The sequence below is a fragment of the Dipteris shenzhenensis genome, chromosome 13, assembly GCF_047967505.1.
Source record: "Dipteris shenzhenensis isolate YYH24624 ecotype China chromosome 13, Dip_SZ_1.0, whole genome shotgun sequence".
Lineage (NCBI taxonomy): Eukaryota > Viridiplantae > Streptophyta > Polypodiopsida > Gleicheniales > Dipteridaceae > Dipteris > Dipteris shenzhenensis.
The window spans coordinates 35,875,988-35,903,466 of record NC_141608.1 but is presented as its reverse complement, the minus strand read 5'-3'; the positions used below and the strand labels follow the sequence as shown (position 1 = coordinate 35,903,466).

The 27,479-nt window shown below is 44.2% G+C and overlaps 1 protein-coding gene across 2 annotated transcripts in view; it reads left to right on the top strand.

Annotated features, from left to right (window-relative positions):
- Window positions 1–14,941: 14,941 nt before the first annotated feature.
- Window positions 14,942–27,479, top strand: part of LOC147895351 (methyltransferase) — a 57,941-nt gene continuing 45,403 nt past the window's right edge. The window contains exons 1-2 of one of the 2 annotated variants that reach the window (XM_087383778.1): window positions 14,942–15,177; window positions 15,308–15,382. In XM_087383778.1, the coding sequence (XP_087239904.1) occupies window positions 15,034–15,177; window positions 15,308–15,382 (219 nt within the window). In that variant the 5' untranslated portion in view covers window positions 14,942–15,033. Of the gene's footprint in view, window positions 15,178–15,256; window positions 15,383–27,479 lie in introns of both variants that reach the window. The other variant, XM_087383777.1, reaches the window with a different exon arrangement.

Sequence of the window (27,479 nt, the reverse complement as noted above, 5' to 3'; positions counted from 1 at the left end):
TATGTGGCTATAACCATGGAGCAAAAACATATTGTTGTGGTATTGTGACCCTTGATGTGATAGGTGGGTGCTTGGGTAACACCACTGGTGCTCTATTGAGTAAAGTGTCCTTTGATGGCAAACGCATGGGCCTAGAGGAAGGTTCTTATGTACCTACCCCGATTTTAGGGGTTGGTTCTTGTGTTGCTTCCTCAATGACTTGGGCGACCTTCTCATTGAGGTGCACTATTTGTGGAATGATGATACTCCTTGGACTTGGGGGCTTGTTCATCGCACTGGTCTCGAGGGTAGGTTCTTGTGGGACTGCATCCAGAGTTGACACAGGTACTTGTCTTAACCTTTTGAACCCAAGCGAGTTGGGACCGCATATTCAGTGTCATCAAAAGATTCTAGACCCAAGCAGCTTGTTTGCCTTGGTAGTAGCCCTGGTCTTCCAAGAGCTTTGTCACAACTCAATGCTTGTGAGGCTGCTGCTATGCATGGAGTGCTGAAATTAGCCCTAGGCATCGAGCTCTTCTCTTGGATGGGATTGCCCGTGTTGGTGTAGGCCGCCATGAAGGGATCGAAGACCCTTCCCCTGCTTTGGTCTTCCAAGGCTGTTGACTTTTGTTGAAGTGGCATGCACAGAGAATGGCTTCATGTATCTGTTGTTCGCGGCATTTCTGGGGGGGCACGTTGGGTGTGGAGGTAAGGGTGGAAGAGTAGCTTGCGGCATGGCCTTGTTGTCACTGAGTTTAGAACTTCGTGTTGTCTTTGCCTAGACTTCCTTCTAAGGGTCGGTTAGAGCCAGGAGCACTGGAGGCTATTGGGGCCTTGGAATTGCCTTCGTTTAAAATTTCCTTGCCTTTGGAGGACTATGGGGGAGGTGGAATGAATGTCACAAAGCGAGATTTCCCCCATTCATGAGAGTTGTTGTTCTAGCCTTCCAGTCAATTTGGCAATTCATGGTGTAGCGCTAGGTCCTTCCCAAAATCATTTGTTCATTGGTCTCTGTGGGGAGAACATAAAAATGAATCTCTACTTCCTGACAAACAACCATTAGTTTAAAGTTGACATACCCCAATGTACTTAAGAGTTGACCCTTGATTATGCAAACTAAGGCCACAATAAGGGTTAGGGGTACCTACAGTGCTTCCCATACTTTGCAGGAGATGAAGTTATGGCTCGTCCACGAGTGCCTAGATGCATAAGCTTGACGAGCCCTGCAATTGGACATTCAACCTAGTTGGATCTATCGTTAGTTCATCAAGTCGGCGGTCCTGGATGTTCGAGTGTTGCCTTAAACACAACCATTTGCTTATGTTGTCTGATTTTGGCATTACGTGCCTTGGCTTCTTCGATAGCCTAGCATTTTATGCGGGCTACCTTGGCCTTGAGCTCCTTTTCCCTATGGATGGTTTGGAGGGTCTACAAGGTGAGGAGGGCATAGTATCTTTTCAATTTGCTCGTGTTCAGGTAGCCATCCATCTCCACTCCATCCATGGTATCTATTCGACATGTGCCTTGCAGAGTAATCTCCACTATGCGGTAGGGACCCATGCCCCCATATTTAAGTTTATGTTTGGTGTTGCGGATGCTATAGAGGAGTGCAAGATCTCCTTCCTTGAGGTCCTTGTCTTTGAGGTTATAGCGAACCATTTTTTATGCCATGCCTTCTCCACTCAGAGGCAATATGCTACACATAATATTGTTTCATCTAGCCATTCAAGATTGATTAAGTGCTCCATGAAGGCATTTTTTGTGAGCCTTTCCTTGATTGTGATGCGAAGGCTAGGCACTACATATTCCATTGGCATAGCTGCCTCCACCCCAAAGGCTACATTGAAGGGGGTGTAGTTCATGGCCACTTTATAAGACGTTCAGTAGGCCCATAATGTTGTAATGAGATTGTGCTCATAGTCAGTACAACTTGCTTTGATGGTGCAAGTTATAATCTTGTAGCATGTTTTGTTCAATCTCTCAGCCACAATAGACCGTTTGCCCTAGGGTAGTATGGCGTTGACTTCCTATGTATGATCATGAACTCACTAGTCAGGATCGCTATAGTTTCATTGAGGAAATGAGTTCCTCAATCATTAACCAATTCTAAGGGGCACCCAAACTGGCCAAAGTTGCTCAAAGAAATGTACCTCCTTGAGTACTTACTAGCACCATCATCCTTTCAAGTACATCCCACATTCGAAGCGGTACCCCCTCACTATAAATGACATTCCAATCGACATGATCTAGATAATGAAGATGCACCTTGCAAATGGCCCCTCATAAATAGATACTCCAAGGTCCAATGGACAAGCCAAGAAACACTAATCAGAGCTTTGAACAAACATGCATCAGAGATGCGAGGAAGTTATGAAAAAACACTCAAGGAAAGTAACAAATACAATGATGCTCTCGCAGTCATATTGGGGGTGGTGCTCACAATTGATGACCATTCACCCATGCTTAGTTTCAATCCAAATACACTAATAGATGCTCAAACAACCAGTTGCCTCTTTCAACGAGCTATATCTCTTGAGGGATGGTATGTTTGTCTATCTGAAAAATGATTGATACTAGCTTCCTACAAACTAAGTAGAGACACTATGAAGTTCGTGCACTACAAGGGAAGGATGGCTAAGAAGTTTGCAAAATACATCATCGACGATGGATCTACCACAATAAATGGGTTACCACAATCACATCACAGTGATGAACTGAGGACGAGTAATCAAATTGGTCTGGGGGAAGATAGCTTTACTTTTGGATTTTTCTGGGAGTTATATCCCATGGAAGTTGCTGGTGATTGTTACAGTAAAGGTAGGAGTCTAGCTACTACCCGAAGAGGGGGGCTTCCCATTAAGCATTCATATAGTAGTATTGCATCAGCTTTTAACCGTAGGAGATTTGCATGCACTGAGAGACAGAACACATTCTTCTCGTCTTCATCCATATGTTGTTAAATTACACGGCACAGCAGAATGGAAACTTAATAAAGAATAGAGAATACACAGCAAACTAGAGAGGAACAAACTTTTCCTTCGATACTGATGTAGTACAGATGATGGCTCCATCCAACCGTGTGCTCCCAAAGTGGAGCTTAGATGGCAATCTAGATAGATACTAGGTGAAGAGCTACTAGCTGGAAGATCTGTGATTTGAACTGATCTGATGCAATGGACTGGGAAGCTCGCCTCTTTATAGCTATGAGGGCAGTAGTTGGATCAATGTAGTCGGTGGAGTCGTCCATGGAATATTCAGGGAATATTCCCTATACCGTCGCCTCAGGGGCTCTCGCCCTCGAACGCCCACCAGGGGGGCTAGCTGGCCCCTAGGCCCTAGCAAGAATAAGGGGCTCCCACACAATCACCTTTCTACCATCAACAGTCTCATCGATAGACCTCATCTGACATGCAAGTCAGGATATCCATCCAATGTCCCAAGCTCACACATGGCTCCTCCTCATATGGGGACCTTACAACTTGAGCACCTTGGACCACTGGTGGTTACCAGGAGGGTGGGGCATTAAGCATATCTAACACCCCCCCTCAATGTCCACCTGTAGGTGAATTACCTTCTCGGCCCAATGCTGAGTCTCTGAAGATGACCTTGAAGCTGATCCTTCCTGAGTGCCTTGGTGAAGATATTTGTTCCATTTTGCTCTGTTGGACAGTAGACCAATTCCACTATCCTTGTCCTAATCGTGCACATAGTGATACTGAATCTCTATATGTTTTGTGTGCACATGAAACAGTGGATTTTTAGCAATGGCCATGCAACTTTGATTGTCGCACCTTAGCACAGTTGCCTAATCCTCCTGCACTCCCATGTGCCATAAGATCCTCCTCAGCCACACTGCTTCACATGCAGCAAACCATGCTGCCTCTTGTACTCAGCCTCTGTAGAAGACAATGCCACTGTTGGTTGTTTCTTACTGATCCAAGAGAAGATACCTGAACCTAAAGAGAAACATTATCCAAAAATTGATTTCCTGGAATCAAGATCTCCAGCCCCAATCTGATTCACAATGACCAGCCAAGGAAGTGCCTGTACCATAGGTGAGCCATAATCAAGAGTGCCCTTCACATACATGAGCACCCGCATCCCTGTGTTCTAATGATTCTCTCGAGGCTTATTGGAGAACCTGCTCAAAACGCCAACAGCAAAACTGATGTCTGGTCTAGTGTTGCACATATAGATGAGACTACCGACCAACTTCTTGTACCTCCCGATGTCTGCTGGTGGTGAGGCATCCTCCATAGACAACCTTGCATTTACCTCCATAGGTGTAGCTATCTCCTTGCACTCGAACATACCAAATGCCTTCAAGATCTCCCTTGCATTTTTTTGTTGAGAGATGAAGATCTTGCCTGGCTCTTGCTAGACTTCAATCCCCAAATAGTAGTGCATCAAGCCTGTCATCTCAAACTCAGTGCTCAACACCTTTCTTGTCTGCTAGATCATGTCTTCATAGTCACCTATAATAAGGAGATCATCCACATATAGAACAATAATAGCATATTTTCCACCTTTCCTATACACATACAAGTTAGCATATGAGGCACATCTTTTGAAGTTTAATTTATGAAAGAATTTGTCTATCCATTGGTACCATGCTCTTGGGGCCTATTTTAGCCCATATAGAGCCTTCTTCAGCTTACATACCTTGTTCTCAGAATGGGGGGCCTCAAACACAGGTTGCTGAGCCATGTACACCTCCTCCTTGAGGTCACCATTCAAGAATGCTGATTTAACATCCATTTGATAAATTGGCCACTTTTTATAAGTAGCCACCAATAGTACTGTGCAAATAGTGGTCATTCTAGCAGTCGAAGCAAAAGATTCCTGAAAATCAAACCCTTCAACCTGCAAAAATCCTTGTGCAACCAATCTGGCTTTGTACTTTTCCAAAGTCCCATCGGCCTTGTACTTTACCTTCCAAACCCACTTGGTGCCAATAACCTTTCTGTTAGGTGGTCGATCTACCAGCTCCCAAGTTTCATTCTTCATGATGCTGTCATATTCTACTTGCATAGCATTTTTCCAATCTCAGTCTGCAAGTGCTTCCTCCAAACTCGCAGGCTCCTTTACTTCTGTAGTAATCTCAGCCATCAAGGCCATATTGACTATGTGAGCAGAAGCCCTCCTTTGCTCCTCGATCCTCTGAGACTGCCTTGGTCCATCTGCATACTGCTCCACAGACATAGGCATCTGGTTATCGTGGTCGTAGAGCTGCTTTACCCATCACGACAATGGCTTTTCCAGTGGTGTAACAAGAAGTTGGTGACTTATACCTTCATCATTTGATATTTCCTCCTCCTTTATAGGTCTTGGGATAGGTCCATAGTGAATTACCTGTTCGCTTGATGATAAAGTGGAAGAGTTCGTCTCTGCCTCCACTGCATGTGGCTGCTCCCTGAACACCACATCGCGGCTCGCTATGATCTTCTTTGCCTCTTGGTCATACAACTTATAGGATTTCTTCTCATCACAATAGCCTAAGAAGATACATTTGGTGCTTTTTGGTTGTAGCTTGTTTCTCTCTTTATCTGGTACATGCGTATAGCATTCACACCTAAAGGTTTTGAAGTGGGAGACAGATGGTTTCTTGCCGCTATAAGCCTCATGTGGTGTTTTACCTTTGAGTGCCTTTGCATAGCTGTGATTAAGGATGTAAATTGTAGTATTGATAGCCTTAGCCCAAAAGTGGTTTGGTAGTCCCACACCTTTCAATATACACCTCCCCATCTCCATGGTGGTCTGCATTCGATGTTCAACAACCGAATTTTGCTGAGGCATATGTGGTGTCGTCGTTTGTCACTTGATCCCTTTGCTCTTGTAAAAATCTCCAAACTCTATAGAAACAAACTCACCACCACCATCCGATCTGATTTTCTTCACTTTTCTCCCTGTTTCATTTTCAACAAGCTGTATCCATTCTTTAAATTTACCAAAAGCTTGAGCCTTTTTGCGAAGAAGGTACACCCACATCTTCCTACTACAGTCATCAACAATCAATAAAAAATAGGAAGATCCCCCCAAGGCCTATGTAGGCATCTTACTGCACAAGTCAACATGCACCAACTCTAGAGGAGTGTTTGCTCTATTCTTGCTTTCTTGTGGGAATGCCTTTCTCTGTTCCTTGCCCATCATGCAAGCTTCACACGGTTCTTTGATTTTTGCGACTGCAGGTAAGTGAACAACCATACCTTGCTTCTGCATATCCTTCAGCACTGCAAATCTGATGTGGTTGAATCTTTCATGCCAAAGTCTGCTTGTGCCCACTCCAGTGGTGGCTGTAAGAGCACTTAGCTCATACATGTTGTTCCTCCTTACTCTTGTGCCAACAAGATTGCCTGCACTATCCAGAATTTTTGCTCCTGTCTTGTTGAACCTCACCTCATGGTCAAGGTCAGTTATGGAAGCCACTGATAGCAAATTTCTCTTAATTTGTGGAACATATGGTACATTAGATAGTTTCTTAACATCTCCATTTATAGAAATAAATGAAACCGTACCTGTACCCTCAACAAGGCATTTTGCGTTATTACCAACCGTCATGGTGATGGGTTCCTATAGAGGCTACATGGAACAATATAGACCCTTCTTACAAGTCATGTGACGGGAGGCACCACTATCCAACACCCATGAATCAGTGGTTGAAGCTTCTTGAATTGAGGAACACTCTTCCTCAATGGCCAAAAATAGATCCAACTCTGCTTCTGCTATGTTAGCTGTCTCTTTCCCTTTATCTGTCTTCTTCAAGGTACCATTCTTTTCATCTGCTTTCTTAACCCGACAATCTGTAATCATATGGCCCTTCTTCTTGCAGTAGAAGCATTCTCCCTGAAACTTCTTCTTGCCGCCCTTCTTCTTTTTGTCACCACTAGTGGAGGACTCACCTTTGGTGGAGGAACCACCTTTGCCTTTTGCAGTGGCAGAGAACACAGCATCCCCATTGCTGCCTCCATCTCGAGCTTTAAGCCTCAATTCCTACTCCATAAGTAAAGCATAGAACTCCTCAAATGACAATGGTTGGGGTCTCACCTGAGTGTTGAGCACTGTTACCAGTCCATAAACCTTAGTGGACATATCCGGAGACACTGCCGAGCTAGCTCTTCGCTAGTCTTTTGTATCCCAGCACCAGCCATCTGGTCATGTAGATTTTTGATTTGGGTTATGAACGCCTCCACTGTCTCTCCTTCATTAAACTTCTCAGCCGATTCTCCAGGTTCTAGATCCTTGTCTGATTCCGTGTCTCATACTAACTCTTCCATATGTTCCAGGCCACAGTTGCCTTAGATGTATGCTGAATCAAGGTCAAAACACTATCAGTAGTACTTGTAACCAGGGCACACAGAGCATCTACGTTCCTGCATTTCCAAGCTTGTAGAAGGTCAGCATTAGGAGGTATCATACTCCTCGAATTTGCTGGGTCGGGGGTTCCTTGTGGTTCTGGGTCAGTCTCCAGTACTGTCTCCAAAAGCTCATATGAATCCAAAATATCAGTAATTTTAAACTTCCATAGAGTGTAGTTCGTACCATCTAGCTTGCCTTCAGTGAAGGCTGGTGGGCGAATCCTCGACGCCTGGATTGTTGGTGCAGCAGCAATTGCTAAACTCGAGCTGCTTCCTGTTGAGCCGCTTCCTGTTGCCATCACTCCGTATGCTGTTGAAGCCCTCACCTCTCTTCTATTCTTTGATCCTTAGAACCACCTCGGCTCTGATACCATGTTAAATTACACGGCGCAGTGGAACAGAAACTGAATAAAGAATAGAGAGTACACAGCAAACTGGAGAGGAACAAACTTTTCCTTCAATACTGATGTAGTATAGATGATGGCTCCATCCACCCATGTGCTCCCACAGTGGAGCTTAGATGGCGATCTAGACAGATACTAGGTGAAGAGCTACTAGCTGGAAGATTTGATCTGCTCTGAACTAATCTAATGCAATGGACTGGGGAGGTCGCCTCTTTATAGCTATGAGGGCGATAGTCAGTTCAACATAGTCGGTGGAGTCGACCAGTCGACCTAGTCAGTGGAGCCGACCAGTCAACCTAGTCGGTGGAACTGACTAGTCGTCTATGGAATATTCCCTATACCATCGCCTCGGGGGCTCTCACCCCCGAACCCCCACCAGGGGGGCTGCTGGCCCCTAGGCCCCACCAAGAATAAGGGGCTCCCACACAATCACCTTTCTACCATCAACGGTCTCATTGATAGACCTCATCTGACATGCAAGTTAGGATCCATCTAGTGTCTCAGGCTCACACATGGCTTCTCCTCATATGGGGGCCTTACAACTTGAGCACCTTGGACCACTGGTGGTTACCAGGAGGGTGGGGCATTGAGCATATCTAACATATGCTGGCATAGATCGTGGAGAGTCTTGGTGTTTATTGGTATGGTCCAATCAAGACACTGCATGTAACATTTTGACTTGCAAGTGCTTCCAGAGTATGCATATTCTTCCTTCAAGGTGATCCTCTTGCTGGAGGATTGCAATAAGTTCTTGGTATAATGTAGTGATGCATTGTAGCAGAAGATCTTGTGGTGACCCTCTGCATCATCATTGGCTTGACCTAGTAGTTGAATTTCTAAATTGGAAATTATTGCCTTTTGATTTTGCCACTCCATGCACTTGTCTTTATACTTACCCAATGCGGAGGTGCATGCAAGCTTTAGACTATTGACTACTGAGTTGCTTTTGTATGCCCTGGAAATTGATCATTAAGCACACGGAGTTGGAGTATCTCTTGCTCTTGAGCATCCAATTCTACTTTGGTGTGCACAAGTATCTCTCTTAATGCCATGCATTCCTTCTCTAGTGCTTGAATTTGACGTTTACTCTCTTTGAGGCTATTCTGCAACTCATTGTTTGTGTCTAATGTGGCATGGAGCTGATTCTCTTTAAGTAGTAATCTTTCATTTAAGTCCACCAATTCCTTCTTGATATCATCACAAGTGGCTTGCATATGGGAGAGGGATAACTCGACCTTTTCCTTTTGGTTCAAGGCATCAGATAGCTATAGGTGTTTTTCTTGGAGAGAAACCGTGGCTTGTAGGACATTCTCTCTACTTTTTGCTAAAGCATTTTGTGCAAGGAGCTATTGCTGCATTTGTTCTGCCATGCTTTCCTTGAGCTTCATAATTTCAGTCTCGGCACTTTGTAACTTGGATTGGAGTGCTGGGAGCATCTATCTTTCCATTTCTCTTTCCTGCTCATCTGACGCCATGGTAGCAAATAATTGAGACCATTGTTGTAATTGTTGGCTATGATGTTGTATGATTTGGAATGTGCTATGTGTTGGAGATTCACTCTTCACATATAGATTTAACTTAGATAATTCAAAGATTGCGAATAGTTTATCTACACAGGAAATGACTCGGGATTTTATTCTAAATGCATCAACAAGACACTTGGGATTGTGCCACACCTGTACTTGGTTTATTGGCAGTACATAGAATCAAAAGACACACTACTATGAAGCATATAGCTTCGACTACTATAGGCGCAAATGCCTCAACAAAGAGAGTGAGATCAATGTCAATTTTGAAGCTTTATGGTGGAGAAGGAGGTCACCGCCATGACCACCACCAATGTATGAGGGCTGCCAAGAGTCGCCATGCAACATCTCCAAAACCTCCACCGAAGATCCTCCTATCAATATCCACCAAGAGTCCATCATGCATGGACCAATAGTAATCACGTGCTCTAGGTCTCTCATGAGGGCGTGTGTATCCAACATGCCCTCCCTCGACCAAAATGAGAGAAACATAAAAATAGGACATCATAGTCCAAGTAAAAAGGTCAGGCATTAAAGCCTTGCACAAAATTTTGGCGTGCATTGTAGCTCGACAGTGGCATGGAAGCCAATAACCACAACCACATACTATCACTCAAACAATAAACTCGAACTCAGAACACCCAATCTTGGTTAGGGAATTGTCTGAAACAAAACCTGCTATTTCATTCTGTCCCAGTAATTCTTCAACTGCACAAGTACTAGCCTTTCCTCGTTTGATCTCTTCATCTTTCTGTTTCTTATTATAGAACCTCTCTATATGCCTAGGCTTTCCACAGTAATAGCAAGTACGTTGATCTTTTCTTGAAAATCTCTTATCCTTTGCTGCATACATAGTATTGCCACCAGTGAATGTATTTTCTTCATGCTTTTCCTTTGCAATGAGAAGTCCTACACAGTCAATGAAATCTACCTCATCATCTAGGCGTAGGATGCATGCTATCTTGAAATATTTTGAAGGAAGACTTTTCAAAACAATTGCCTTCTAATCCTCATCTTCTATCTTTGACCCAAGCTCCTGAAGCCTACAACTCCATATGCCACATGCGCTCCGGATTTCTCTTGGTCAACTCCATGTCTCCTCACATTGACTGCGTATTAAGAGTGGACGAGCAGAGGTCATACCACAAGAGGGCCACATCTGCACTCTCTGTGATTTACAGTAGCTTGAGTCAAAGGAGCACTTTGCCATTAGATGCCCCATCTATTATGCTATATGAGGCCAATATCATTGCCTCTTCAACGACGGATTTGGCCCCCTCACATGGCTTCTTCACTATCCACATCAGTGGTGCCTTGCAGTTTTTTGCACAAGCTGACTTGACACCGGGACACATCACTCCGATCACAGCGGTGTGACCAGGCAGCAACACCAAATGTCAATGATAGAGCTATCACCAACTTCTTCCAGATTGCAGATCGAGCACCACAGTCTACCAGGCATCTGGACGAGTTGGAGAGCCAGAGCCTCGACAGACATGGCAACAAACTGACTTATACTTTCAAGTTCGGGACTTACCGTCTCTATTTACCCACTCCAATACCAATCCGATTGGGGACACCATAGCACTTATCCGACGGCAAGTCACCTCCCGACGACCTAAACAAAAGATCGATAGAGGATAGTCTTCCATTATTGGTTTTCTTTATCCTTGTCTGGCCCTGGATATTGAGAACTTAAGCTAACGATTTGATGACAGCTGATACATGGATGCATATGGATGTATATGTATATACTTAGATTTGAGCGATGTCAGCATGACCAATCACTCTTGACAAAGCCTTGCACTTCAAGAGGTCATTAATGCCATGTGGAGAAAACTTTTTGTGGATAACCACAAAGTGCCCTTTTGCTTGGCCTAGGTAATGTGCCAATGAGCGATCTCGACCGAAGCTACTACGAATAAGGCATTGCCGAGATGAGAATAGGTCGACCTCAAATGCCTCCTGCAACAGTCCAACATTACATTAGAATTCCATTAAAGAAAAAGTATACCAAGAGAGAAGAAATTCAAAGCTCATAGTTTCTTACCACTATGGAGTCATCATGCCCAATCCCTTCCTCTTTGTCAATGAGGATGGATCCAGAGGCCTCCTGCTGTCTAGAGTGAGATGTGGAGGCTTCTTCTGGAACATCAGGTAGGTCAGAGTAGATTGATGTCTCTGCATCTTTGATTTGGGCTAGTGTTAAAGCAAGAACCTCTTCTATTGAATCACTTGCTCCCAAAAACCCAAGTTCTTGCATAGTCGTGTCCACCTCGTATCCACATAGGATACCAAGAGATTCATCCTCCTAGAGACCAAACATAACCTCTATGTCATGGAGAAAGAGGTATTGTTCTCCATCGACAAGAAGGGGAGCAAGAAACCATATCATTGTTGCGGGGTCAATAGAGACATATACACATATACATCCACACACAAACACACACACACACACACCCCATATATACAAGTACACATATGCATGTGTACATATAAGCACAGGGTTCTCACACATACACACAAATGTGCATAAGCACGGACACACACACACACATGTACATGTATAATATATACACAACACACACATAGGTAGGAGGTGAACACATATGCATGTATACACATGCAAGCACACACTCACTCATAAATATATATACACACATGAAACTTTGTGCATAAAAACACACACTGTCATACATGTAGATAGATGCACACACATAAACACATATGCAAGCATGCACAGGTGCACGTTCGCACACACACATATATACGTGCATATGCACATACACATGCAAATGCACATACACACATACACATACGTATACACTACACACATACACATATGCATGCATGTATACAACACACATACACATGCGTATATAGGCACACAAAAATACACATGTTTGTTTTTCACACACACACACATGCATGCACAAATGGGCACACATAGACACACATAGATGAAGTACACCTATATATGTGAGTTTGCATGCAAAGAACTTCTAGTTCTCTCTCCCTAACCGTCTCTCTAAATATGTGTAGTATGTTGCAAACAACATCCTATATACTATATTATTGTATTAAACAATCTTTCAGTCTCGATATAATGCTACAACAGCATGTGGGTTCCTTAGTTACCTATTAACCACCAAGGATGGGTTTTTGCTAGGTGGCTACTTGGAGGAGAAGACTTTAGAAAATGCTGCCACATGCCATCCTTGGACTCTTGGACTATCACTAGCTTTTGGATTACTGCCCTTAACTTTTGGACTTTTATGGACTCATATAACTACCACAAGCCTTGGACTATCACCCTTGGACTCTTGGACTACCATGGATGGTTGGACTACCATCAACTCTTGGACGACCGTAGCATATTGCAGGTCCCCCACTAGTTCATCCCAAACATTATATACTAGACACTCTTTTTCATATGGCTAATTGAATTAGCATGCCTAAAACTATGGCATGGGGGTGTTCCATTAGCTCTTTCTTAAAACTATGACATAGTTACCAAGTGATCTATTTTTTCAGTCCAAACAATCTTTCCATTCCTTAGCATGCTATTTGAAGTAAACTCCTAATAATAATAATAAGCTATTGGACCAAAAACTCTTGTAGTTCGTCTTTTTGTTGATCACCAAGCAATACTGTATGTGGTTAACAAGCCCGGCATGACGAGACGCATCACAAGGTGGATGCTAATCCTTCTGGAGTTCGACTTCATAGTTGCAGTGTGTAAAGGGAAGACCCACGTCCTAGCCAACCACCTCTTAAGGATTCCCAATGGGGAAGCTCTAATAGGAGTTGAGGATGACTCCCAAATGCTCCCCTATTCCTCATTGACATAATTCCAGAATGGGCAGCCAAAATAGGCCCCTACTTGGCAAATGGGTTGCCTCTGGACAAATCCCTCAAGAGGGACAGAGCCTGCAAACTCATTAAGGACACAACACCATATCAGCTAATTGCAAGACAACTATATCGCATGGGCAAGGATGGCATCATGCGCAAGTGTGTGTGCGAACACAAATATATTGACTTGCTCAAAGAAGCCCATTCTGGGATAGCAAGCAATCACTGATGACCATACCTTTGGTGCCACACATTTGAACATTAGTATGTGCAATCATGCATGCTCTTTGTGTAGGGGTGTGCCAGCCAACTTGTAAAAGATGCCATCTCTCAATCCATGTCCAATAGTCTCTTCCTGCATGAACAAGAGCACAATCTTGTCATCAAAGAGTTGATCATCACACTCTATAAGTGGCAATAGGTTCATGGCAAGTTGCAACTTAATGAACATTGCAAATTGATTTGATTTTACTAGTTGAGAGCTGAAGTAGTCTATCATCAATTCCTTTGACTAAAAGAAGATGATTGTCTCCAAGACGAACATCTGGAGCTCCCTTACTAGATCAAGTGTCTTGAACCAATCACATTTACAACGCGTGTTGTAATGCACCTTAGTCCATTGTCCACATAGTCTCTCTCACACAAATTTCAAAAATCTGACACACTCCTCTCTTGCGCACACTTAGCAGGGACACACAATCCAAGAAAAATGAGGTAACCCACACAGGCAGACTGACACATAGTCAAGAAAGGTATGGAACTGATATATAATCAATAAATTTGAGAGTTGACACAAAACACATGATTCTCAACCTTCCACCTTCATGCTGAACCATAGACTTCGTGATACTCACATACCAAGCTAAACCATAGAGCTTTGATACCATGTTAAAAGTGACCACACAACTCACGTACTCAAAATGCACAATGCTGAGGAGGAGAGAAGACACCAGCTTGTTAACTATATAAAATTTGAACATGATACAATATATACATATCCTGAATGTGGGTTACCCTAAGTACATATAAACTATTCACACTTGTCACCTAGTACCCCTTCTAGGATTTCTAAACTCCTATCCATCTACCCATTGATAATGACCAACCTAATGGCCCATATTTTAAACAATCCCATGTAGATATAGACCTTGCTACTCCTACTTCTACTTCGATCAAGACAACTAGACATACGAAGGGAAAGATTCTCTTAGGACAGCAGTGAGGTATGTTCGTTAACTTATTTGCCAATGGATTGAGTTTGTCAAAAGTTAAAAGCAAGGTCAAAAAGTATTCTTCCATATACTTTTTTTAAATAAATTCCTTCGTAAGCCTTTCCATTGAGCAACATTTTATAAATGCACTTGAGCTTTGTGAGGATGATTTCCTTTGGTTGGACATTTACAAAGAGCTCGAAAGAAATCTTTTATAACCCCAAAGGGAATTTTTATAATTTTTGTCTTCTTTACATAAATGCCGCCAAGTCCTATGTTTGAGTATTTTCACTCATTGACTCCAAATGGTAACACATGATTTGTATTGATTTAGGATGCGTCAAAGGCTATAGCTTGAAAACACTGAAAGGTTGAGTCACACTTTAAAATCCATTAATGAGGTTCCAAACATATGGATCACCTTTAATCCCACTTTTTTTAAGAACTGAATTTTAGGAACATTTTATTACCTAAATATTATCTAAATGTGAGGAATATATGGATATATCACCATCTTGACCCTCCCTCCACCAATTGGGACCAGCACATAGCCACAAGTTTTAGCCGCTTGGTCTAAACTCTCTTGGCAAAATTGTTAGGGAGATCTTGCACCTCCATTTCTACTCTTTTCAAGTAGTCTCTGTAAATTTTGCATGGGTTCTCTTGGTTTTGTAAAAAAACTTCCCTGAATGATGCTTGAAGCATGCCTGCTTCCATGGCTGCCTTGTCATGGCGTCATGCTTCTGCTTGTTACAAATCTTTCATTGCACTCGATGTTTCAGAGCGCTCTCTATTTCTTGGCACTCGATTAGGCTCTCATCGGATCACCCTGCCCACTTTTCTTCAGGTTATTAATCTTCTTACTCTTTTCCCGCCTTGCGTTTCAGCAGCTTAGCCTATCATGGTCGTGCATTTACGTGATGCAGGGTGGCTTGGTGAATGGATTGGCTCCAATCACGTCTTCTGCTGCGCAACAGCTCTCTACAGTTACACCTGACAAGGCGCGTGGTGGCCTTCCCCGTTTCTTTGTTGATGAACTTCCTCGTTCTGAGGTACTGATAAATCTTCAGATTGGGTAACACATAGACGTGGATTAATATGGCAAACGCTTGCTAAACAGAACAGGCTACAGGGCCAGTGCATATACGTACGGTCTATTATAGTGGAAGTAGCGCAAACTCAAATGCATTTGCGCATGAACTTTGAATGTGGACATACCTTAGTCCGATTCTCCGTGGCTCCTAGCTGCTTTCTTCAATTTTCTTACGATTCCACATAAAAGCCTGGCCTATAGGACGATCAGTTGAGTAAATGGCTGCATGATAGGGCAGCTCTGCTGAACTTGGCTAACATGCAGTAGTCTTGATCCCTTTTTCAGTGCAGAAGCGTACATCTGAGAGAGAGAGAGAGAGAGAGAGAGAGAGAGAGAGAGAGAGAGACGTGCTCGGGAGGCCTCGTGGGCCTATGGGACAAAGTACATAAAGCAAAAAGTAACTCATACAAGCCTCAAAAGGCTGAAGCAAAGGGCGCGCTAGGGCCCTTGTTGAGAACTATACTAGGCTAAAGAGCTCAAAGAGCTCGAACCATAGTCACAAGAAACGTTTCGTCTGTTTCGCCGTTTCGCTGTTTCGACAGGTTTTGTTTCGTTTCGTTTCGTGTTGTCAGACGAAACGGATAGGTTTCGAATTGATACTTAATATATACCCTTATAGGTACAAAAAGATATGTTATATTTAAGTTAGAGTGAACAAAGAGAAATATAAAGTCAAGATACTAAAAGGAAATTCAAAACATAAACACCTTGGATTCTAGAAAAAACGGGGCAAAAACGTTTCTTTTGATTTGGGCAAAACAAAGGTTTCGTTGAGAGCGTTTCGTCCTATTTCGAAACGTTTCGTCTGTTTCGCGTTTCGAAGTTTCGAAGAGGACGAAACGGGTTTTCATGTGACTATGGCTCGAACAAAACTCAAAATAGAAAGTCAAGCTCAAAGCTGACACTGAGAAACTGAAACCCGGCATTGTAGTGTGGCTCTCCAATAGGCTACGGGGAGAATATCTCGGATCTGTGTATGTCGAGCTGTCTTGTGCTGTGGCATGGAAGTGGTCGCCTCAATCTCTGGATCCGATGGGCTATATTGAGAGTGATGCCTTGTCTAGTGGCGGTCCCTTTTGAAGAGAGCGGAGATAGGCTTGACCTCTATCGTGTGTGCTCTGGTCCCTCTCCGTATCAGGTGTGGTCTGTGTGCCTCTCTCTTGGGAGCATCGTGTCGGCTCTCTTTGTGGATCCATGCTGCCCTCATATCAACTAGCTCCTCCTCCTCCACACTGCTGTGCCCTGGAACTGAGTCAAATGCATAGTAGTCTGTGACATGCCTTTGTGCTTGGTTTGCCTCAGTAGCCTATGGCACGGCCCCCTCCTGCTACTCTCTAATCTGTTGTAGTAGTGTCTCTCTGTGCTGTTGTATCTCTATCAGATAGAGTCCAATGCAAACATGGTCATGGAAGTGCATCAACCGTGAGAGTGGGCCAAAGCCGTGTCGCTCTTGAAAGAGACACTGGTATCGTCTCTGGATCTCATAGTAGGCTGGACAGGTGCATAGAAATTTGAAAATGCTCCTTTGTCTCGACCTCATCCAACTTGCATAGCCTGCAAAGCCGTTGCTCCTTGGATATCCCTATCGCAATCCCTACCTCAATCCTCAACTGGTGTGACGAGATCCGTATCTGCTCAATGGCAATCCTTAGTGCATGTGAGACTTCTCTGTCCTCGAGGTCCTGGGGTCTGATGATGAGTCCATCCTTTGATACTCTCAAAGAGTGGTCGCGGTAGAATTGGATCTTGGTGGGGAACTCCTAGTCTTCCTCCCCCCAAAGTTCAAAGACATATGGAGCTGCAGTAGATCTAATCATATGGTACGATTAATCTCATCTCGTGGGCTTGACTCTATTGGTGCATCCATGTTGTACTGAAAGGAAGGAAGTCGGTCCATTTGGATACCGTGTCTGGCAAACCAAGTGGATATGCGTGCATATCATACTGTATCAACCCCACTCTGTGCTAGTTGCTTGGATGACTTTTGTGCCAGCCTCGGTAGTCTCAATGGGATAGGGCCCAAACTCTGTTGAAGGAATGTCGTTGTCTGAAAGATGGCATCAATATGGAGGGGTGTCATGGCAAGCTCTGCCTGTACTATTAGATGAGGAACTGAGGGCATACTCTATATCATCCTAGACCCGAGAGGGAGAGAGAGGCAATGGCAACAGCATATATAGTAGGGGAATACACTAAAACAGGAGTAGAATGCTCCAGAAGAGATGCCTAACGATGGAGAGGGCAGGGCTATATATAGCCTGCCAAATAGATTGACCCAGGGCCAGCAAACTGGTCGACCCTAGGGTGAGTCAACCGATTTGCAGATGGTTTTGACTCGAGCATGGTCAGGGCCAAAAGTGGCTTGGCTAGCCAGCCCTAGAGGCTGAACCAAACAACCCCCCAAGAGTCTTGGAAAAGGCCTCTGTGCACACTCTGTCCTATCCTGAAAAGGGCGGGCACACCCACAAAAATAAGCCCTCACTCACTATGAGATGCACATAAGTCCAATACCCTCCCTGCAGCTCAAAGTGGGCATTCAATAACTCCACTCATCCGGTCCACGCTGGACTTCACAAAATATGATGGTAAGTGTGACCACTCAGCTATTTTGTAATTTGTTTACCAATTTGTCACTCACTTTTCATTAGTACGCATTAAGGACGAACAAGACAAAGTCCACCTAGCCGCCCCTCATCTGATTGGTGAGGCGGTTATGTGGTGGCAACATTGGGCTAGTAGTTATAATATATATTGACCCAACCACGCTTTACTATGAGATCTGAGGGCATTTCTACTGCCTCTTTAGAGATAGCTTTGGGGTTTTGTCTCGATTCCTCTCCTATCCAGACTAGAGATGCTTTGCGGCCTCATTCATGAGGCAGTTAGGCACCATGAGAGGCAACTTCGATCATAGAGACGAGCAGACTCTTCCTTGGCAGATCTATCTCAGAGCTCTATCACGGAGTTCTTCTTGCCAGATTACACGGACCCCCACGATACGAGGCCTCGACATGATCGTGACCCAGAGCCAGTGACTCGATAGCTCAGACAGAGGGTTGCCACACAGATTACCCTTGGGGATATCCCCTCTCATTTAGAGTCGGAGCTCGGTCGACAAGGGTTACTGTAGCCCTTGTTAGGTGCAAAGCTATGACCAGGAGACGTCAGCAGCCGACAGCAATCTATTGCCGATTTCATGCCTCCATTGCTCTTACCCACCATGATGTTGGCGATGATGATGATGATGAGGAGGAGGAGATTGATATGTAGTCCACCACTGACATGACTATGTTGTACTTAGTACTATCATTTTGCATTTTTTGCACTCTGCATTGGTGCGGATGCTCGTTTAGTAGCTCCACACTCATAGCTCGTTTGTACCAGGATTTTCACAGTCTCATAGACCCATCGGTCTTCCAAAGACTTTAATAAACTTTCTCTCTTTCTTTCTTTCTTTCTTTAGGTCCCAGTTCACAAGTGCTTCACCTAAACCTGAAGTACCACTTGGAGTAATCGTGAGCTTCCCTTGGGAGATAAGAACAGATTCAGCTTCTATTTGGAGGTGTAGTTCAGCTTCTATTTGGAGTACTCCCAGGCGCAGGTTAGCCTTGGAGTTGTGACCAGACGGAGGTGTAATCTCTTACCTCAGTTTGTTTGTAGGTGGCAGTTCAGTCTACTCTGTTGTGCATGTGCTTTTTAGTAAGGAATTTGATTTTGCATCATTGTAGGAAGTGGTACATAAGTGTAAGTGGTTCCTTAGTTTTTTATGTTTTAAATAATCTATTCATTTTGTCATTCTTTCTTTTACTCATATGAGAGAGAGAGAGAGAGAGAGAGAGAGAGATTCCCCCCCCCCTCCGCCCCCTGTCTTTGTCTCTTTTGTTTCTTAGTCACCTTCTTCCTTTCTTCTTCCTTTCTTATTATCTTTCCCTTTTGCTTAATTGAGTATTTTAGTAAGCATTGGGTTTGCCCAAAAACCCAATATAGCAGCTGCTTATGCTTGGGCACTGATAACGATGTAGCGTTGCTTTGCTTGCTAGATATGTCTTTTTTTTGTTTTTCTTCTTCGTCGTTATTTTTTGTTAACTCATTTTTCTTCTCTTTCGTTTTCCCTTGTATTTTCATTGTAGAATTTTGGACTTTAGAACAACAAAAGTCTGAATTTGTACGATTGGATATGTTCTAGTCTTAAAAAGGTATTTATATACCGATTCCTCCTCTAGGAGAAGGGAGCTTAGGTCATCAAAGTCCAATTGACGTGTTCTGACCTGGCACCTCAATGATTGGGCAAACAATGTTGTAATCGAGAGGGAGCTTGGTAAGAATGAGCGACGCCAACTGACTGGTAGTCAAAGCAGCACCCATAGCCAGTTTCTGATCATGGTGAATCTTGGTCTACATCAGAAAAGGCTGCATAGAACTCCACTCCCGTTGGAAAATCGATTGTACAATTGTCCCTGCAAGATGAACCACGCATGGTCGAGGCCCTGGCATAGAGGCCCTCTGTGTAGACCAAACCTCAGATGCACTCTCCAGTGTTTGAATAGCTGGAGAAACCTCCTTGGTGATGGTCCTGACCAATTCCTGATCCTCCAATCCTTGAGCTCCTCCTGAAACTTGTCCTCCCAGTCAGCGAGCTCTTAGGACGTTAAGGTCTTCGTTCATAGCCCTGCACAAGCTGCCACAAGCCTTTATGGACAAACCATATTTTCATGTTGAGCCTCTAGTGGGCATAATTCGTGCCGTCAAGCTTGTCCTCCTTGCTTGTACACGGGGGACCCATGGTGCTATTCAGAACCTTGTACTCCTGATGATGATCTTGGCAGAAAGAATAAACAGCTCACCTTGATCTATACGATCTTGGACAAGTCACAGGTGATGCTTTCATCCATGCGCAATGCAGGTAAGGTGGGTGGGAAGTGCACTGAAACAATACTCCGCATGCCACCTTGCTGTCGATCCTTTTCCTGTCCATGCGGTGAACCTCTGCCATGGAACCTGAAACAATGCTCCACGTGCCACCTTGTTGCCCACCTCTTTTCCTGTCCATGCCGTGAACCTCTGCCGCTCCTGCTGGCTGTCCTGGCCTTGAATGGACTGCCCTGAACCACACATGCAAGATGCTATGGGCAGACAGCCCGAAGTTGCTGCCTAGAACCTTGGACGGACTGCCCTGAACCACACATGCAAGATGCTATGGGCAGACAGCCCCTTTGCCTAGGAGAACTGCTGCAAATCGCCTTCAAAGGCTGCTCAAAACCTGCCTCGTAAGCCTTGGATGGCTGTCCCAAACAGATACGTATTGAACAGGCCACCTGGAGGAGGTAGCCGACCTTGTGAATTGAACACGGGAGGAGCAGACTGCGCACAATAGCCACCGCCAAAAGATGCCTCAGCTCGCATGTAGGCAGCGGCTCCGGAGGACATAGCAGCAGCGATCTGCCCCCCTTAACGTCTCAAAACCTTCACAAATTGCGCCTGTCTTCTACCCTCCCTTGGTCCCTAGCTGACCTAGACATTTGATATCATGTGAAAGTGGTGTGTAGTGCGGAAGCATACATATGAGAGAGAGAGAGAGAGAGAGAGAGAGAGAGAGAGAGAGAGAGAGAGTCTATTAATGTCCACGGGAGACCAACAGGTCTATGGGACAGCAAAAAAACCATCTAGTACATCTGCTTTAGGGAGGGCACATGGCAGCTCCTAGGGAGTGCAAAAGCACCCCCAATTATTTAGAGTGCCTACATAATAGTTTGAAAGAGTAATCAGCCATACATTAGTTTAAGATTGAGTGTCTTTTGGTTTGGATATAAACTCTTTGATTAGTGCTATGCCTTCATGGTAAACTGCCCATTTTCCATCCTTCCTAGCAGCCTTGACTTTAGCTAATTCCGTTGCCTTATTCTTCAATGGAGCTCGTGTAAGTTCCTTAGCTATCCACACCTTAGTCCCTTTCAACTTGTAAGATTGTTGAAGGAGCTTGATCCGTAAATCTCACGACTTAAGTGTAAGGATATCATGTCCTTTGGAGTGTTGGATATTAGTTGCTCCGTCGTCGTCATCATTATCATCATCATCATCATCATCATCATCATCATGAAGCCTCCATTCAGTATTAGGCATACCGCATGGCTGCTTTGACATGTGTATATACAGTTGCCATTACCTTCGTCGTTGTAGCCCTTCGTACTATGCCTGCTCTCCGTCGCTGTAGCCCTCCGTCGCCTGCCTTGTCCCTAGCCGTAGCCCTCCGTCACCTGCCCTGCCTGTAGCCGTAGCCCTTAGCCGGTAGACCATCTGTCGCCTCAGCCCGCTCAGCCTATTGCTCGTCTCCTACCTTGGCTGCCCTTCGGTAGCTTTAGTTGCAACTAGCCAACATTGCCGCCAGCAGCATAACCGCCGACAGCAGCATAACCGCCACCAGCAGCAGCAGCAGCGCCGTCGCCAGTAGCAGTTCCGCCACTCCCTCGTCGGTCACCTGTTCTCTACCCCCCCCTCATTGCTCACCTCGCAACAAGTTCCTAGGATCTCTAACCTCGAGTTGGGCTAAACCCCCAGCGGAACTCGGGGGATAGGTTCAGCTAGGGGGTTCTTGAGAAATAGCCAATATGGAATGGCCTACCCTCTCTTCCAAATCTCCCTCAACTCCATCAACCTCAACTATCAGGACTCAGTACTCTATATTTGCAACCATATGCACGTAATTACCAATAAGAAGGGTGAGGGGAATACACCAGAAGAGTAAAATGCCCAACAATGGAGAGGGTAGGGATATGTATACTTGCCAAATAGACCGACTCAAGGCCAACAAACTCTCCGTTTGGGCTCTGATACCATGTTAGGAATAACCACAACAAAGGATATACGCAACGGAAGATATATAGAATAGCCTAGGAACTCACACAGTAGTGTTAGGGGTGGAATGCAAAAATCTTCTTTGCTTAGTTTGCTCAACATACATGTGCAAGCCAGTAAATAGACTGTGCTTATAGGAAAGATATAGAATGAGTAGTAGATATATTTCCGTCCAATGGACACAAATACAAAACAAGTCCAAAGTTCCACCAGAGCGTGGTCCTCTATCTTAACCAAAATATGTTGTTCTCCTACCTCGGTGGCACTCCTAGATGACTTAGCTTGCGTGCTCCTGTAGCTTAATTTGGCTTTGCCATCGTGCCTCCAAACACAACTCCAAGCTATTCCTCTTGGACAGCCCGGCCCCAAGGTCATTCAACTGACCAGCCTGGTCAGGTGACCCGACCTACAAGTCGGTTTGACTCGACTAGGGTTAGGGACAAAACTGGCTTGGCCAGCCAGCTCTAGAGGCTGAACCAAACAGGCTCCCCAAGAGCCTTGGAAAAGGCCTCTGTCCACACTCTATCCATCGTGAAAAGGGCAGGCACACCCACAAATAAGCCCACTCAATCACTATGAGATGCACATTAACTCCAATATTTGCATGGCAACAGATATAATTTAAGAAACTGTAGGATGCATTTTATGATAGCATATGTAGTTCACTCATGGTTTATGAAGGTCCACATTTTAAACAGATCGACATAGCTTTTTCCCATTCTAGGAATACCGGTGACACATCAGCAATAGGTCGGCAGTTTGTAGGCCTAGTAGGGTCAATCTGTGGTATCTTGTAGGCCATAGATTGGCTTGGTCATTATCCAGCCCTATTCCTATATAAACATGCATTCCCTAGATTAGTAGCAGCCTCAATTGCATCTCTGACACAAGCATCCACAACTTGTGGCATGGTGGCAACAGGCTGCAGCACCAACAAATACCGTTCACCAGCCTCAGAAGACAATTTAGGTCAAAAAACATAGAGTTGACTTTTTTGTCAAAAAGATAGGACGCTGACTTTAGACCGAGCTGCAGTTGTGCTGACCAGTGTTGGTCAATCTGCTTTAAAAGCCTGTATAAGGCAGCCCCCTTGGCCTCGTTCTTCATCCCACCTTCAGTCCAGCTCAGCCAGGAATAGGGCAAGACAGGAGCAGCTGGTTGGCTTCCTTCCAACAATCCTCTCCATGTCATCTTCAGGACTCAGTTCAGTCCGGATAGCAGCAGTTAGCAGTCAGTTCAGCAGTGAGGGTTTAGTCCCTCCATACAATACGTCCATTCCTCTTTTGTAGTGAGGGTTCATGCCTTCTATACAGTGCTTTAGTCCTTTCAGTTATTTACAGTTGTATTTAGCCCTTTGGGCATGACAATATTTCACTTTCACACTTTATCTACAGTTCCAGTTGTGTTTTGAGTGAATTATTTCATCAATTCAGGTAGTAGTGAGCAAGAGAGAGAGTAGACTTTTTCCCTATTACATCTCCAATGATATTATCAAAGAATGTTACTTATTGGAAGATTATTTTCATCGTATAGATAGCCAAGGATTTCTATCAAGGTGAAAATAGAGGCACCCTTGAGAACAATCTTGCATGTCATCTATCGGAAACCAATTCTTGATGATTATCTTTTGTAAAGCTTTTAATCAATAGACTATCTCTAAGAACCATTATTCTTGACCGAAAGTACTATTGGTGAGTAGAATGGTTAACAACTTGGTCTTCTTAACCCATGTTCCATATTTCATGGACCTATCTTTGAATGCCTTTGTACTGAGTTTTACTCACTCGATAAGTTGCCTGGTTAGGAGCTTAACTGCTGAATATGAGATTCGTTTTGAGGTCTTTGGGTCTCTTAGAAGGGAGAGAGTTTATTAACTCATTCATCCTACCCTTAGTTCTCTGTTTCTTTTTCCAAATATAGATTACGTATGTTTGAACTGAATTACGAATTACTATAGAAACTTAAACGTGACTTACCAAGGCTATCATATCGCTAGAATCCCCATCTTGATGATGATGCTTTTATCATGTTGCTTGACAGTGAGTGTATGCACCATATAATTTAAAGTCGGCTGGGTTTGACAATGCTAAGGATAACCCAAGAGATCATTGATCCCATATGAAGTTGATGTGATCCACATTGGCTTGAAGATAAACTCAGAGCTTGCCAACAACTAGTGATATCTACACATGGGGCTCGGAAAGCATTGCTAGCATGTGTGCCTTGATCCAGAGCAAGGGGAATCCCTAGGATCGATGCCATCTCTAGAGAGAGGATCTAATATCAAACAAAAACGGCTGTTTTGTTTGCTATCCGACCCCAACAATCCATCAATGCGCGCCTCGAGTGTTCTTTTCTAGATCCAAAGTGGTCTGGACTCTTTGAGCAAGACAATTCTTAGACAGATGTGTAGCGCACAGCTTTGTTTGTAATAATGTTTTAACAAAATAGATTTTTGACATAGGATGTTATGACAAGAGAAATCACTAATCCGTGATTAGTAGACATTAAAACATTGTTATATATTATACGCCAATGGTGTAACATGTATATGTATTTATGATGGACATCGACCGATTTGTTATGGCGGTGGATCATCTCAATAGATAGGACTAGTCGAGCTAGAGCCATTGCTTCAGACAGCATTGAATTTGGACATGTGATACTTATTCTATTAATAAAAATGTACACACACGTGTTTAGGTTCTAGGGGCAATAGGAAGGGAAGGGTGCATTAAGGTGCATTGAATGGTAGATGCATGGGTCAGAGGCTAAGGGTAGGTGTGGGAAGATGGAACTTGAGTGATCTCAAGGGACATTAATGAAAGGGTATCACCCTTTCATTGTGAATTTCACGTAGCATTCTTCATTCACCTTGCATTCATCCGCTATCTCTCTCCCACTTTGCATGTAGGTCGAAAATAGAAACAAGTACTCTCACGAGGGCGCTCTTCCCCATTGGAGGGCCAATCAGAATTCAAATTCTACATGCATTGCACACATTTGCATTCTAGAGAAGGCTGGTTCTTCACATTTGGTATCAAAGCTTCAACGATCCACTATGGGGATGGAAAGAGGAGGAGGAGGAGCGAGCACGAGACAAGGTGTAACGGTGCGGGACAGCAAAGGAGCCGCATGAGAAGGCGGCGTACGAAAGGGACCACACAGAAGGCACAGTGAGGGAGTGACGTGAAGAGGCACGGGCGAGGAGAACCAGGCGGAAGGCAGCATGAAGCCTCGTGCGAAAGAGCAAACAGAGCGTTGCAGATCTCTGCGTGAATCAGCGCTGCACGGGAGGATGGCGGCAATGTGACCAGGACGACAAGAAAAGAGGACTGAAATCCCGGGAAAAAAGCAGGCCTGCAGCAAGGAAAGTTGGAACGGTGGAATTCGGAACCCCTTAGGCGAGGGGTTTCTTTGATTTTTATGTGGATGGGGAACGGGGTGTCCTAACGGGGTGACTCCCCCCCCCCCCGCCCGTGCGAATAGACCCTTAAAACCCTTAAACCGTGGGAAAAAGAGGACCCCCCCCCAGTTTTTCCCAACGGAACGTCGGATTTGGAACAAGATTTTAAGGGGGTGATCCACCCATCAAGTACCCTCTGTAATGGTATCTAGAGCTCCAATCCACTCAAAATAATCAGCCCAAACAGAGCGCACCAGTTTACAGCAGAAATACAAGAAGAAAAGGTTAAAAGAGAAGGAAGAAGAGGTCATTTCAAGTGTTTTCTCGACACAAATCAAGCGGGAGTCGGATAAGTACCACCAACTATACAACACTTGACTTTTGCTGTAAAATAAACCCCTTTTCTGAAATTACAGCAAGTCATTTTCTCTCTTGTATTACTATACTAAAAGGAAAGAATGGAAGGAGAAGGGATATTTAATAATGAACTTGTCCTTTTTCCTCCACTACCAGAAGGAGATAGGGAGAGAACACCATCACCTCCTCTTGAAGAGGATAATGTAGATGAGAGTTACACACTTATTGAGTATGATAACCCACATATAGAATTAACTTCATCTCTCCAAGAATCTCTTGATAGGGAGATTTCCTTCAGAAATGAAGGGAGAAATGAGTCCATCCAAGAGCAAGGCGCTGAGTTTACGCCCTTAACTCAAAATCCCATACATATGGATTATAATCCCAAGTGCAAGAGGGAGGGAGGAGTCTCCCGTTGATAAGCTGGTTTCTCAGCTTAGCCATATGATTGAACAGTCAATTATGACAAAATTTGGGACTAAGAGAGTGCTGAATCTTGGGAATGAAGACTTAGGTACCCCCTCGAAGAGAGCCAAATTTCAACATCGAGAGAGAATAGAATTCCCAAAGTATGATGGAGCAAGAGAGGCAGATAAAATCCTCAATTGGATTCGCCATTTTGAGCTATATTTTGCCCATCAAGATAAGACCGATCACGAGAAACTTGCTCTTGCCACACTACATCTACAGAAGGATGCTTTGATGTGGTGGTCCTTAATACAAACGGGAAAAGAGCCTATTCTTCAATGGTCCAAATTTGTAGAGCAGCTTAAGGCCTCTTTCATGCCTCCGAGACATGAAGAAGAATCGACCTTCCATTGGGAAAGGTTCAGGCAATTCGATAATGAGAGTAACGCTGAATTTATAGCTAGGTTCTAGAAACTCTCCTTAGAAAGAAAGAAAGAAAATTTATTAAAGTCTTCAGAAGATTGATGGGTCTATGAGTGTAAAAATCCTGATACAACAAGCTGTGGTAGTGAAGTTACTGAATGAGCATCCATACCAATGCAAAATGCAAAAATGCAGAATGGCAGTACTAAGTCCTAAGTACAACATAGTCATGTCGATGGTCGACTATATATCAATCTCAGCATCATCATCATCATCGGCAACAGCAAGATATCAGGATGGATGAGGTAGTGGAGGCATGAAGTTGGTAATAGAGTGTCGTCGGCCGCTCAGAGGTGTGGTCCTGGCACGTCTCCTTGTCGTAGCTCTGTGTCTGACCAAGGCTACTGTGACCCCCGTTGATTGGGCTCCGACTCTAAACAAGGAGGGGATGTCTCCAAGTGTGATCTGTGTGTCGACCCTCTGTCTGAGCTGTCAGGTCACGGTCATGTCGAGGCCTTGTCTCGTGGGGGTCCATGTGATCTAGTTGAAAGAACTCCGTGATAGAGCTCTGAGAGGGATCAACCGAGGAAGAAGTATTTAGCAGCCCTAA